The sequence below is a fragment of the Pyricularia pennisetigena genome, chromosome 3 (genome assembly GCF_004337985.1).
Source record: "Pyricularia pennisetigena strain Br36 chromosome 3, whole genome shotgun sequence".
NCBI classification, from domain to species: domain Eukaryota; kingdom Fungi; phylum Ascomycota; class Sordariomycetes; order Magnaporthales; family Pyriculariaceae; genus Pyricularia; species Pyricularia pennisetigena.
The window spans coordinates 6,612,329-6,627,373 of NC_043742.1; the positions used below are offsets into that span (position 1 = coordinate 6,612,329).

General features: G+C 48.8%; 2 protein-coding genes across 2 annotated transcripts; both read left to right on the top strand.

The window, feature by feature from the left end:
• Positions 1-2,526, top strand: PpBr36_03557 (uncharacterized protein; the record flags this gene model as incomplete). Its single annotated transcript, XM_029890728.1, has 2 exons — positions 1-619; positions 683-2,526. 2 exons carry the CDS (start codon positions 1-3, stop codon positions 2,524-2,526), a joined length of 2,463 nt encoding a protein of 820 aa, XP_029753628.1.
• A 2,439-nt stretch (positions 2,527-4,965) lies between these two features.
• On the top strand, positions 4,966-6,178 carry PpBr36_03558 (uncharacterized protein; the record flags this gene model as incomplete). Its single annotated transcript, XM_029890729.1, has 3 exons — positions 4,966-5,231; positions 5,520-5,579; positions 5,659-6,178. The coding sequence occupies 3 exons, from the start codon at positions 4,966-4,968 to the stop codon at positions 6,176-6,178; spliced, it is 846 nt and encodes a 281-aa protein (XP_029753635.1).
• Positions 6,179-15,045: the final 8,867 nt, after the last annotated feature.

Sequence of the window (15,045 nt, forward strand, 5' to 3'; positions counted from 1 at the left end):
ATGAGATCCTCTACATGGCGCCAGGGCAGGCGAGGCCCAGATTTCAGCCTCCAGTTGTATTCGGTGTTGTTATTCCTGGTGCAAATCTCGAATCAGCAACATGACCCAGTCAGAAACTTTTGCCGCAGATTTGGTCATCAAACGGCTATCATCGACCGCAAGCTTTATATCGATGGTGGCTTCATCAACTGGAGCCCGATGTCTCAGTACCCGGCCAATAAATCAAGTAAGTATACGGCAATGGGCCAGGTCGGTGCAAAACTCGAGGTCAAAACTACAGGAGCGGACCTGGCTGACATGGGCACATTAGACACTTGGCTACTATACCAGGATCTCGACTCTAGCAGCCCCAGTGGCATGCCTCAACTGTATGGTAACCTATCAAAAAACGAAAGCATACCCCAAGTCACTGGTGGAGTGCTTTGGGCAGATGACGTGAACAAGCGTTTGTATCTGTACGGCGGGGCCATCAACGATGCTTCGGAGCGACTGAACGCATTCGAGCTGTGGTCATATGATGTGATATACGACAAGTGGGACTCCTTTGGTCCCTCGAGAATCGGCATCCAGCGTCTAGCCTACGGTGCCGGTGTCGGGGTTTCTAGGACAGGGAAAGGGTGTGAGTAAATGCACAAAATCAGTCCTGCCCGGGTCTCGTGCTCAACAGAATCTTGAACAACAGATTACTACGGCGGATGGATGTCCAATGCAACCACTCCGGGTTGGAACGGCTTGCCTGCGGCAACCTCGTATCTGGTGACATACGATTACGATTCAAACAGCTGGAGCAATGACACCGGCCCTGACGATATCCCGAGGGCAGAAGGCTCAATGGTCTTCATTCCTGCTGCCGACGGCGGCATGCTGGTGTATTTGGGGGGAATAACAGACTTGTCTGGAAACGGTACGGCGATTCAAGGGCAGTCCCTTGCCAAGATAATGCTCTTGGATGTCATCAACGCAAAGTGGTATATCCAGGATGCCAGTGGTGACGTGCCTGACATGCGCCGGCGGTTCTGTATGGACGTCACCTGGACCGCCGACAGATCAAGCTACAACATCTATCTCTACGGCGGAATGGGTATTGAGCCAGACAAACAAGCTGGCTTCGACGATGTTTACGTCCTTTCCATCCCCAGCTTCACATGGATCAAGCTCGAACCAAGGGATCGCAACGGCACAGGCAGATACCCCCATCACACTTTGACCTGCAACATGGTGCCGCCACGGAGCAATGACGAGTACAGCGGAGCAGGAGGTGGTCAGATGCTGGTTATCGGTGGCACCTTTCCGCTGACACAAGATTGCGACACACCGACTCAATGGGGGACCCATAACCTAGATTTGGGGGCGCACGATCCATGGCAGATATATAAGGCCCACGGTGTGTCTTATGCGGTACCCAGCCGTGTAGTCTCAGTCATCGGCGGCGACGCTACCGGCGGTGCCACGGCTTTGCGACCAAGCAATGGATGGAACAACCCGGACCTGGGCGTCGTGATTACCCGGACCGGGCCGGTTTTGAGTGCGACGCGGTCGCCGACCCGATCTATTCCCACTTTGATCAACCAACCGGAAGCAACAACAATGAATGCAGGACAAATCGCCGGCATCGCGATAGGCACAGCGATCGCGCTCGTTGTGGCCATTGTCTCCGCTACAACCCTTATTCTGTGTCTCCTACGCAAGAGAAAGCAGAATCAACGTCAGCAACACCACGATGCTCCAATAAGCGAACAGCGCGGCATCGAAAACAACCATGGAGCCGAGTTGAGTTCGGATGGGCAGAGGTTCGAGACAGACGCGGTAGACAAAACCGGATGGGAGGCCGCCATGCAGTTCACCGCAACACCGGGAGAAGGTTCATCACCAGTGGAATCGTCGAACCCGCCCTTATCCCCTTTCCAGACACGACCCAGCAGTACACTGGCCCAAGATCGAGCCTCCTCGACGAGCCCGGGGCTTGATCCACCGCAGATAGCGGAGTTGGAAGGCACCATTGTCCCAATAGAACTAGTTGCAGGTTCTGTGGTCAACTCTGACGCAGGGAATTTAGAAGCTCCGATAGACAGGGACGCAGAAACCGACCGACGTCATAGCCCAGTACTAGGCGATAGTCAAAACCCACAACGGCAGCCTTCCATTCCGCCGGAAGACCACAGCCTACTGAGCCAGACGGATAGCCACGGCAATAGCGACGCGGTCTCGCCGCTCTCAGCACGCGGCCCTCCTCCACCATTCGACCCGCAGGAGCGGGGCTGGATACCACAGGTCAGTCGGTTGGAGATGCCGCTCCTACCGAGCACAAAGAGTAACCTGCCGCGAGGGTCGTGGCGGGTCTTTTTAGACGAGCATGAAGAGTTTAATCACAGTCCTCGGTCGATGGAGACTGTTGCATCTGGCCCCGGGGCGATGGAGACGCCATCCACCCCCGACCCGGGGGCGCAGAGCCTCCAACTCCGCGAAATATCCACCTTGCCGGACCTTGACACACCGCCTGTCGAGGAGAGAAGAGCAGCCAGATAAATTTGATACAATAGACCGAGGCACTGCTGGCGAGATTTATAAGTGCTAGCCCACCGGCGGCAGATTTGCTAAGCGGAATAGGATGTTTTACTCATTATCTAGTAGAGGCCCACTGTAGGGTAGGTATTTCCCCGCGTTCACGACGATCTTTACGCAATTTCCTGAGTTCGCAGGAACCATAACGATAACGACAACCCACCTGTACCATACGTCTACCCAACAGAATAAAAGTAAAAAGGGAGAGAAAAAAAATTGGACATACAGTCTCTCATCCGACGCCGGCCGAACGACCCGAGAATGACTAGGGTGGACGTCGGTACCGGAAACGGAAAGGAAGGTGAAAGCAAGCGCGGGACGGAGACGGGTCAAGCTGCAGGTATATCCATCAGAACCAGATAAAAAACCACGATAGAACGACACGAACAAAAAGATTTTTTTTTATTTTTTTTTGCTTCTTGCTCTAGTCTAGATCTCATTCATGCGTCCTTCACCGGTGTTGTTCATCTATGGATACCCGCACCGGTGAGCTGGGGGTATTTGGATCGGAATGTCACCCGCGTATACGGCATCTGTCGCACCATTTTTTTTTTTTTTTTTTTTTTTTTTTTACATCTGCAGTAGGTACTGCATGGGCTCAGGTCAGGACCCGATCAGATCAGATCAGGGTTGCGTTGACGAGTGGCAACAGTGTGGAAGCGAAAGTGGGTAGTGGATAACAAGGAAAAGAAAGAAAAAATCGGTAAGGGTTGTGTGCTTGTCGCGGCCGATGACGACGAAGGCGCCAACTGAGGGTTGTTACACAACACGATGGGAGGAAAGAAAGTTGGTAAAGGTGCCCTACAGGGGGTTACTATGTGATGATGTGAATGATGCAGTCGCCATAGCCATCTTTTGCGCACGCCATAAAACTCAAATGACAAGATACATAGACTCATTCGTCAGTGACAATAGGCAATAGGCAATAAGAAAAAGATTACAGTAGGACCAGTGTTACTTGCCAAAAGCAGCCGGCGACATGAATGCTGTATACTCCCGTCATGATTCATTCTCTCGACATGTAAGACGTTCTAGCGAGGGGTTCATTGTGTGACGCTTGTCTTACACGACTATGGCGTGCCAATAAAGACACTCACTGACATGTCTTTGTTCCGACTACTATTCTACGTGTCTCTCTGCCAGGCCACAAAAGTACCTTGATGGTCCCCTTTGGACCGCCCCGCGTTTTCCCCAGGGATGAGAAAGTTTGCTTGACGGAGAAGAAGCACTCATACGCATGGGCGATGGAAACGATCGATCATCAATTGGTGGGCGTCAAAGTCCCGTCATTCGGTTACGGAGTAGGATTTTTTGCTTCCTTTTTCTTTCGATTGTCTTGATTCGTCTCGCGTGCTAGCTCTTGCGCTTCGCATAAGTGGCTGACGGGTCAAGCCCTGTTTCTTCTCTGCACTTCTTTTTTCTTCTCACGATGCTGATAAATTAAATGAACCGAGGACTAATCTTGGCATTGGGGTAAGTCTCTTGGTTGTCAATGTCCGACCAGCATCAAAACGTCCTCGTGGTCTTTTCTTTCTTTCTTTTTCCCTTTTTTCTGTTTGCTTCTTAGCCTGCCGGTATCGGCATGTGTCGGTTTTTAGACGGCCAAGAAAACTACTACAAGAAAAAAAAAATCTATCTGAACCATGCAAAACCTTCCCCCCTACAATCCATGACAACAAATATTAAGTACAAGCACGTAAGACATAAGATCCGAAAAGACCCTTGGACCCTTGAGGTTGTATGGTCCGGAATTGCGTTGTAGATAACGAAAGACGTAGGTTCCAAAAATAGGATAGGTGGGCCGGGTATTGAGTTTTTTTTTTTTTTTGCCGCTTCTTGGACGGTCAAATCCTCTCACGCTTTCTTTATCTTGAACATCCCGTCTCCAAGATACGAATCAAATCCCNTGCTGCGGGCTGCCACCAGCACCAGGTTGAGGTGATTATTTTGTTTTGGGTGCCAAAAAGGTGCTCACGCACGCCGCTACATCGCATCAGAAGGCAAAGGCACGCTACGCTGCACAAAAGGGTGGGTACCACCAACGGTCGTCCAATCTCTTGCCAGCCCTGGCGTCACTTTACTTCTAGACAACTACTTGCTCCTCTTTGGGACGGACACCGCGGGACCTGAGGAAACTAAACTCGTTTTGTGCCTCATCTGTCTGTCTTTTTTTCTTTTTTTCTTTCTTTTTTTTTTCTCTCTCCCTTTTCTTTATTCCACCTTAGTATTTTATTTATTGGGACGGCCTGACGTTATTAGGTACCTTGCTTAGGTTGCCGTCCTCAGCTTGTGTCCCTCCCTGGTTGCGTGTAATACCGCTCAACACCCACACCTATCCCTGCCCACTACTCTCGAAAAAGTCATAAAGCATCCCCCCTCTCCCTCCTCCCCCTTCCTCTCCAAATGTATCTTTCCTCCAGGCGGAGATCGGGTCATGGACCATCAGTCACCACAGACGTCAAGAAGGTCGTATCCGTATCCGAACACTCTCAGACCTCTTCCACCCGCTCCAAGCCATCATCATCCTCGCGACCAAACATGACGAGGCGAATAACACCCCAATCATCCCACAAGTCGGGAACCAGGAGTTCAAGAGATCGCGAGAGAGACTGGGATCGAGAACAAGAACATTGGTATGAAGAGCAAAGGGAAAGCTTCCCTCAATACTGGTAAGTGCACAATTTTCAGCTCTCGTCACCCAGCACCCTGAAATCTTTCACCTTGGAGGTCCAGATTCCCTCGTTCAGCCTGACTGGCTCGAGATCTGGCTGTCCCTCTCATGGCTCCCCGCCAAGCTACTTCCCCCTCCAGCTCAAGTGCGGAGACGTTGGGGTTGTCTCGGCAAGGATTGGCGCTGCTTAACCTGCATCTCCGGACTTGCCCCGGGACTCTTTCCATTTTTCCATGTGTCTATGTGTCTATATGGAGAGAATCTTGCTCAGCTAACCCGGTTTTAGCATGAGCTGTGAAAAGCAGTTTGTCCCACAGGACGATCGATTTTTATATTGCTCAGAAACGTAAGTGCGACCAACTTGTGTGGTACAAAGTGCCATGGCACACCTACGTCAGAAGTACAACGACTGACGGGAATCACAGCTGTCGCGTTCACGACCATAACTCAAGTGCAGTAACGCCATCATCACAGCATTCTTCGTCGAGGTCATACGCCAGCCCCGTATCATATGCGTCGGCAAACTATCCGTACTATTCTGTTGAATACTCGGAGTCGAGGGATATCATTCCTCGAGCATCACCATCGAGGCCCAGCTCGATGCACTACTCCCCACCAGCTACGTCGAGCATGGCATACCACGGCCCTGCGCTGTCGGCCTTGAGGTCTCTGTCCATTCAGGACGGCAGCCCGCCATCTCCCTCCACCACGGGCGTATATCACACTTACAACACGGCAGGCTCAGCCCGTGGTGCTCCAAGCCCTGCGACTTCATACTCGAGCAGACCCAACCCCAAGAAGGGCTATTCGTCGACATACGACAACAGCACATATTATGCCGACTACAGCGATGTGCCATCGCTTGATCGTCCACTTCCCCGTCGGGCCACCACATATTCGCGCCCAAAAAGCATTGAGCTCGTTACACCCATGGTCAGCCGCTAGAGCTCCATCGATACTTTGTTACCCTGACGATAGTACGACTTCAAACCTGCCGACGAAAATCTAGGACGAATGTAGCGGGGGAGGCCATTTTAGCACAAGGTTGAATAGCACCCACGATTCACGATTACATGAACGAGGCAACATCTTGGATGACCATCAGGACGACTTTAGGATGCGCCGGTCGAGGCCGCCGTTTGACGACGCCGAGCGCTTGTCCGCGGCGTCTCTTTCAGCTCATGGAACCGGACGTAGCATATGCTGGGTGGCTGTCGATGCGCCAGGTGGCGTAAAGGGGAACATGGTGGGGTTGGATTCCCGGGGAGAAGCATCCTCCTGGGTACCATCTCAGTCCCGCTATGCAACCTCCCGTGCGGAGAGTTCATTTCGGAGAAGCTGGCTCGACTGACTGGGGCAACCTTTGTTCCCCGCTTCCCTCGACTCTAAACATGTGACTAGAGAGACAGGCACATGCCCTCTGTTACCACCTTACTTGGATATGATCGCGATCCTTCTCTGCATTGCTGGAGCTTTGCAAACACGGGATTTAGAATATGGGGATTTTGGAGGAAAAAAAAAAGAATGCGATCGATTGGGAGGCCTAATCGAATCTGACCATTTTTTATGTTTTTTTTTTTTTTCTTTTTTTTTTACTTATCTCTGTTTTCTTTGTGGCGTTTCTACTGGGTCTGCTGATACAAAAAAGGCAGACGCTAGCATTATGATGTACTGAAGCATTTCGCATAAAGAGGCGTAAAAGGCATTGCTTTTACTCGGGCTTTTTGATTTCTCCTCATTTGTTACCATGGTTGCTTGGCAAGTATGGGCTTCCTTGTTACTATATGCGCACTACCACTACCACCTTGGAGTCGGGGAAGCATGGATCACAGTTGGATGTGATTCCGGGATTTTGTTTTGGTTATCATTTTTTTCATTCACTCATGGTCACGAGTGCGAGGTCCTGATTAATATGAAGAACATGCATCGAGTTGTCGTTGCCCCTCAACATCCAAATGTATTACCACATCTTGGCGAACATACAAACACATAGCCTCAATAGCCTCTGTTTTTTGCAAGGTACAGCGTGGCTTTTTTTTTTTTTTTTTTTTTTTTTTTTTTTTTTTTTTTTTTCACATCTGCAGTAGGTACTGCATGGGCTCAGGTCAGGACCCGATCAGATCAGATCAGGGTTGCGTTGACGAGTGGCAACAGTGTGGAAGCGAAAGTGGGTAGTGGATAACAAGGAAAAGAAAGAAAAAATCGGTAAGGGTTGTGTGCTTGTCGCGGCCGATGACGACGAAGGCGCCAACTGAGGGTTGTTACACAACACGATGGGAGGAAAGAAAGTTGGTAAAGGTGCCCTACAGGGGGTTACTATGTGATGATGTGAATGATGCAGTCGCCATAGCCATCTTTTGCGCACGCCATAAAACTCAAATGACAAGATACATAGACTCATTCGTCAGTGACAATAGGCAATAGGCAATAAGAAAAAGATTACAGTAGGACCAGTGTTACTTGCCAAAAGCAGCCGGCGACATGAATGCTGTATACTCCCGTCATGATTCATTCTCTCGACATGTAAGACGTTCTAGCGAGGGGTTCATTGTGTGACGCTTGTCTTACACGACTATGGCGTGCCAATAAAGACACTCACTGACATGTCTTTGTTCCGACTACTATTCTACGTGTCTCTCTGCCAGGCCACAAAAGTACCTTGATGGTCCCCTTTGGACCGCCCCGCGTTTTCCCCAGGGATGAGAAAGTTTGCTTGACGGAGAAGAAGCACTCATACGCATGGGCGATGGAAACGATCGATCATCAATTGGTGGGCGTCAAAGTCCCGTCATTCGGTTACGGAGTAGGATTTTTTGCTTCCTTTTTCTTTCGATTGTCTTGATTCGTCTCGCGTGCTAGCTCTTGCGCTTCGCATAAGTGGCTGACGGGTCAAGCCCTGTTTCTTCTCTGCACTTCTTTTTTCTTCTCACGATGCTGATAAATTAAATGAACCGAGGACTAATCTTGGCATTGGGGTAAGTCTCTTGGTTGTCAATGTCCGACCAGCATCAAAACGTCCTCGTGGTCTTTTCTTTCTTTCTTTTTCCCTTTTTTCTGTTTGCTTCTTAGCCTGCCGGTATCGGCATGTGTCGGTTTTTAGACGGCCAAGAAAACTACTACAAGAAAAAAAAAATCTATCTGAACCATGCAAAACCTTCCCCCCTACAATCCATGACAACAAATATTAAGTACAAGCACGTAAGACATAAGATCCGAAAAGACCCTTGGACCCTTGAGGTTGTATGGTCCGGAATTGCGTTGTAGATAACGAAAGACGTAGGTTCCAAAAATAGGATAGGTGGGCCGGGTATTGAGTTTTTTTTTTTTTTTGCCGCTTCTTGGACGGTCAAATCCTCTCACGCTTTCTTTATCTTGAACATCCCGTCTCCAAGATACGAATCAAATCCCCGAAGCGAGGGCAACAGACAAGAACTGGTCCGTGTAAGGCATGCCTGCTAGGGTTCTCCCACGATAACGGATACCGTCTGACCGCGCTAGACAGGTTTGTTTGGTCTGGAAGTTTTAGGTAGTTTAGGTAGCTCATGTGGCTGATCGGCTGCAGATCTTTTTGGACACTATTATCGACACGCTAAATCTAGATTCGGGAGAGTGACAAAGATATTTTGCAAGAGAAAAAAAAAAAGAAGAAGAATAAAAAGAAGAGAGAGAGAGAGAAGAAAAAGAAAATCGGGGTTGGCAGAGCGGCTGAACAGACACCCTCCTGCGTGTCTCGGACAGGGCAGCAACACAGCTAACACATTTGGAAGCGAAATTCTAGACTAGTGCAGCCATCATCTGCAGCCTCCTGATTCTGGCTGTCCAACTTTGTAGGTTCTAGGGTGCGCCGAGAAGGACGGTATTGATGACGGCTTTGTACTTGTACGCACACTTTTACACAAGCTCGAATGGGGGGAGTGGGCAGAGAGTGGCAAGTTTATGCTGTAACATCATTATCGTTGGGGGGCTATAATTGACTCCCCTTAAGCCAAAGCCCATTCGTTCCCAGAGCCTCGGGGCAAAGTCCAGGCCCAGGTAACAAATGACATTTTGATGACAGAGACGGCAAGAGTCCTCGGCATTGTCATTATACTTCGTACCTATGCAATCAAATCCCACTTGACCTTTCTCTGTCAGTCTCACCCGCGCTTCTCGTTTCCATTCTGGGATCGACATGCAGCGGGATGCCTATTTCCACAGATGCACAGAAGAAGTAAAGAACAAACATATTTAAGAGCAACGAAAAAAGAAAAAAAAAATAAAAGTTGAATTTGATTGACAAATGCAAAACTAGCTTCAACCACTAACGCCATCTCCCTCCCTACCTTAGGCTAAGCCTTTCCATTTTCCATCCCATCCCATCCCCCCGCAGTTTGATTTTCCTTTTTGGAACTCTTCAGAAGGACAGGAATTGAAAATGATTATGCAGGATGACGAACAACCCCCCGATCGACATCATGGAAATAATTGTAGTGACTTCAGTTTTGTGTGACAATCGAAAATCCGCACATCTTGCTCTTCTCGGTATCCTGGTTGTTTTGGCTAAGGAAAATAGATAATAATAGCAAGGCTCTAGAACTCTTGGCCAATTAAGCAGTTTCCGTGAAGCATATTCGCTTATGTAGTCCATGGCGGATTGGGACAAACGTTGCATCGTCATGTACATAACATAGGAACCCCCTCACAGCTTGCATTGGCCATTGACAAAGGGGTTTTCAGGGTTATTTGGTACGTAGCTTCGACAGCCTCATGATACAGCGCAACATTCATACACAAGCAGTAAGCAGTAGTGGGAAGACCAGGACCATGGCTCTTTTCCAATGGTAGCTTGGCCTTGGCAATCATGAGAGTACGTACGCACACACACGAGTGCTGTGCCTATCTCTTTTAACCCATATGCAGGAGAGCTACTTTGTGACGCAGCAGCTTCTCATGCAATGAATGCAACTCGGTGTTCCTGATATTAACTTCCCAACTCACTTTTGGTCGCACAGCCTTTTTCTTCTTCTTATGCCTCGGCTCTACTCTAGCTCCCCCAAGACACGGAACAGAAAAGATAGGGCAGAAGCGGGCAAAAGACAACAAAGCGAGACATGAATGAAGAAGGAGCAGCAGAACCCCCACGCGGGTCAGTTTGGTTTTAAAGGTTGGCTCGCGTCACCTTTTCAGGGTGTTGTAGGATGCGAACGGTAGGTATCTGGCCGACCCTTAATTGCTGGGGAAAAGTCAATTAGATTAGACGGGATTGGGGGATTTTTTCTTTCTTATTCTTGTCATTCTGCTTTTCTCTTGTTGCCAGACAACGACTGTAAATGGACAGTGTTCCGTAAGCTCTTCATGCAAAAGCGCACTCTGATAAACGATGCAAGGATTGTTTTAAGGAACAGGGTATCAATAAGAGAGTCAGGGGTGGAAGAATACGATGACGAGCTACCGAGGCGGCCGGGAGGGGGTGTGCGCTCTTCCTGTCACAGCCACGGAGACACGCACTTTTGTTCATTACCGGCTCTCGGATGACGCTATCGGTACCTTTTTTTTTTATCTCTTAAGGTTCAATGATGGAGACAGTGAAAAAAAAAAAAAAAAAAAAAAAACCAAACAATTCGGCTTAATTGGCGGTTCCCTGTCAGATGCGGAGGGTAGTAGGTGAGCAAGCCGCCCCCTGCCGCTCGGTGTCCTTTGCGCCCCTTCCACCTAAGCAACAAAGCCACGTGCGCTTTCGGCGAGCGAATGGGGCCGTTGATGTGCAAAAGCAGCACTGAAAAGCAACCAGGTTATGTTTGGCGGTCCTGTGAATGGTTGCCATAAAATTCGTGGCCGCCTATGAATTAGACAAGCCTGATGACAGGTTTGAGAAAAATGACCGGACTATTTTCTTGCTTTTGCTTTTGAACTTGGGGAATGACTTTTATTTTTGTGGGTACATGATAATCCAAGCCACTCTGTTGGATCACGACACGGCTACTAAAAAATTGTGAACGGCACGGGGATTGGCAAAAGAGATGATAAGAAAAAAAAAAGGATGATGAATACAAGCAGGCAGATGATGTGAGATGAGGTTCTGGCACTAAAGAAACCGAAAAACAGGGGCCTCCGCCGAGAATCATTCCAGTCAGATGCCGCTAGTCTAGACGAGATTCCAAGCAGAGCTTGACCGGACCGGCTTTGTTTCGTCAAAAGACGACGAGGCGACGGCGACGCTTATTCAGCTCGGGTTTATCAGAGCCTTCCTCAAAAGTGTGCGGGGTAGTCATGGAAATGCGCTCGCTATCAGGCACATCGTATGTGGTGTATCATATATCGTAATTAGTGTACGTATAGTAGTACAGCTGCGGAGTACCTTAACTGGCTGCAATTGTTCACAAGGCCAATGGCTACTTGTGCCTGGCATTAGGCAGAGCTTTATCAGCTGTTATAGGCACATATACACATATGGGTACCTCATGATTATTACATATTTTCCCAAAATGCTGCTATCATGTCTATTCAAAGCCGGGCGGGATGGTTAGAAAATGACCAGTCATAAATATTGCTTGCTGTCAGCTGCAAGGCCGGGCTGTTTCCCAGTCGAAGGGCCTTGGGGGGCCCAGCAAAAATGACCATGGGATTTCGTTAGTTAATGCGAACGCCGCCAGAGGATGCGACCCTACCAGCCAGCTCGACATTTCTTGTTTATATCCGTAGATCAACGGAATACCGTTAGGTACCTGCCTTACCCTCGCTAACTTGATGAGGCTTGGCTGGCGGTCGTAGGCAATAACAAAATTGAATTAAGTTCATTCCTGCAGACCAAAGCTCGTCATATCTGTGGTGTGTACCTTGACGCACAGACTCTGCAGGAGCCCGCCCGTTCAACATGCAGCAACGTGATTCGAGAAGGGGTCTTGGGAGTTTACAGTAGTTGCCGAATTTGACCGCCGGTCGGCACAATTGTGAATGAGCCTGCTTTGTCTTGATCGACCAAACAAAGAAAAAAATTAGAAAAAAAAAAAAATTTAAAAATTCGGGTGTCGCTAGGGACATGCTTGTCATGGTTTTTGTTATTTTCTGTTATTTTTACTTCTCGGTTGGACAAACCAAATTGAACCAACTGTGGCCCTCATCATCAACAACGTGGGACACCACCGAACCAGCTGTGGCCTGTTAATCAAGCACGCCCTCCACCCTGACCCTGGGCGTTTATGTGACTCCTTCACACATATCACTGCCCATCACCCGCTCTTTATTTTCTTTTCCCCACCGGCATCTCCACCGTCTTGAGATGTCCGGTGGCCCCTCTATTTTTTTTTTTCTCTGTCGACCGGATGCGGCTTTGTGTTGACTTGTCAAGACCGTGTGTGCCGGTCATACAATGCCATTGGATTTCGATCGATCGATGTGGAACCCTGAAAATCCAGCGCAATGGCCCCCCATCTTTTAGTGTTTGTTACGACCTATTTTCCTGTATTTGCGATTCAATACTCAGGAGTTCAATTGTTGCTCAGAAATGAGAAGATCGAAAAGCCGTAAATATCATTACGAGAGATCAACAAAAGAAGACTGACAGGCCAAGTTCACCGCAAATACACACCGCTTTCATGTCAAAACAAACAAAATCCGGATCGTCTCGCCATCTCTAGTAAGTCTGAGAAGGCGCGCAACGGTGGCGACACCGGCTTTATTGGCGGTACTTCCTCTTTTGTCTCTCTTATACTATCACCAGGAACCAGAGCTTAGCAACCAGAAGGAATGAGGAACAAAAAAAAAAAAAAAAAAAAAAAAAAAAGAGACAAGCGAACCGATGCGGGGCAGTGGATATTCATATCACGACGCCAGAACGAATGGCGTGATTGGCTCAATTTCCCGTGCGGCATGGGGGAGATCAGGCGCTCCGCTTTCGGCTGGGTGTCAATCCCCCACCGATAAACTCCTCCAGCTTCTCCACCAGGAACGGGCCCCAACTCAAGGGTTTATCGTAAAAAATTGTGGTACCTGAGGAGCCACGAGCTGTAGATAGCAAAGGTTATCGACGGCCGATCGGGCATGGCGTTAGGGGGATTAAAAAAAAAAAAAAAATCGGGAAGTTTGCAATCGCGGCCTAGAGCACGAGGAGTCATATCTGAGCCCTGGGGCCTTTACTAAGATGTTACAAACATGGTATAAACTTGACCAATTTCCCATTGTCTCTGTAGTTCTCACCTCAGACCGATAATCCTCGGAATTTTGGTGCTTTCAACAACTGGCAATTGATCAGATATACGGGTCCGGACCCCTTTCCTCTCAAGCTTCTTATTTACTTTGATTTCAATCCCATCATGAGCAGGAAGTAGAAAAATACAAAGAAGACACGTGATCATATAACTCGAGCTCGGTGAACTCACACGTTATTTCAGCACATCTCGGATGAATTTCCACATTCAACGGTCCAGCAAATCCACCGAATACAACCCCGGCGGCAGCTGCGAACAGACAGAGTTACAGAGATCGACACCAAGACCCGCTCTCGTCCTCGACTACGACTCGTCCAACTTCTTGCGAGACGTTGATTTAAAAAAATCACCAACCGATTGGTAGTGGACTGAGATCTTGTGTGCCGTTGTGTATCAGCAACTTCCCACGCAGCCGGGATCATCGATAGGATCAGCAAGCCTACCTGAACGGAAAACAAGCAGAGCAGGCAAGATTGATTGATTGTTGATCGATCACCATCGCCATATTTATCTTTGGCCCTGGACTACTACCTGGAGAGTCAAGTCGGTTGATGATCTGCCTAGGTCGCCAAGCTTGCAAGGTACTTTGTGACTTTTGCTGCCTGCCGGTTGTTGAATATACGGAGGTGCCCACTTTATCCACCCACCATTCGGGAGCCTATATTTGACCGACGAGGAAGACCAAGCACGCCTAGGTCTTTAGCGGCTGAGAAACAACACAGCTGCTGCTCCTCAATCCCTATCAAGCACTCCACTTGTTTGGAGACCTACAACCAGACTAGGTATCCATTGTAGGGAGTTGGGGGCCTATCTATAGGTACCTACGGTGCCTTGGTTGTTCAAAGTACCTGACCTGACTAGGTGCGGTGCCTTTGGGACGTTGTACCTTGAACACCAACCTGGGAAACCCCGACCCCCATTCAAAATCCCACGAAAATCCGTGGTCAGCTGCCATCTTTTCTGCGCATCCCCTAGTTAGCTCGCATTGAAACCAGCTACAAGACCAGACGTCGAAACCAAGCCAATTCCAGACATACATTGGATTGCACTACCTAGCGCAAGCACGCAATTTGTTGGTCCCGTCGTGCCCGACGTTCCGTCATCGCTCGCCACCAGTTGCTTGCCTGCGAACCCTGTCAACATTTGCCGGGGTTGGTGACCTTTTTTTGAACAGTCAGTCAGTCAGTTGGTATAGCCAAGGGAAAGACAGAGACAGAAAAAAAAAAAAAAAAAAAACAACAACAATTGAGACGAATTTCATTCAGACAGAACAAACACAAACACCACGTCTGGTTACACTCAACAAGAATAAGACAGGCACACGCGAGGAAAAGAAACAACAGCCCGGGCAGCAGCAAAACATCGGATACAATCAAGCCACATCACATCTTGCATCCACGCCCTTTTGATCGTCACGCAGACCCAGCCAGCCAGACGCCTTTTTTTTTTTTTGTCTATTTTATTAATTAATAAATCTCTTTTTTTGGACCGACAACTGAACGACGCAACGGGGTCCCACAAGCGCAACCGCCCACCCTCCTACTCCCCAGCTAGGCCGGCCTGTTACTTCCTTCCCCACGTCCTGTTTCACCCCAGCCTACTAGGCTCCCCCCGGTTACCAGCAAA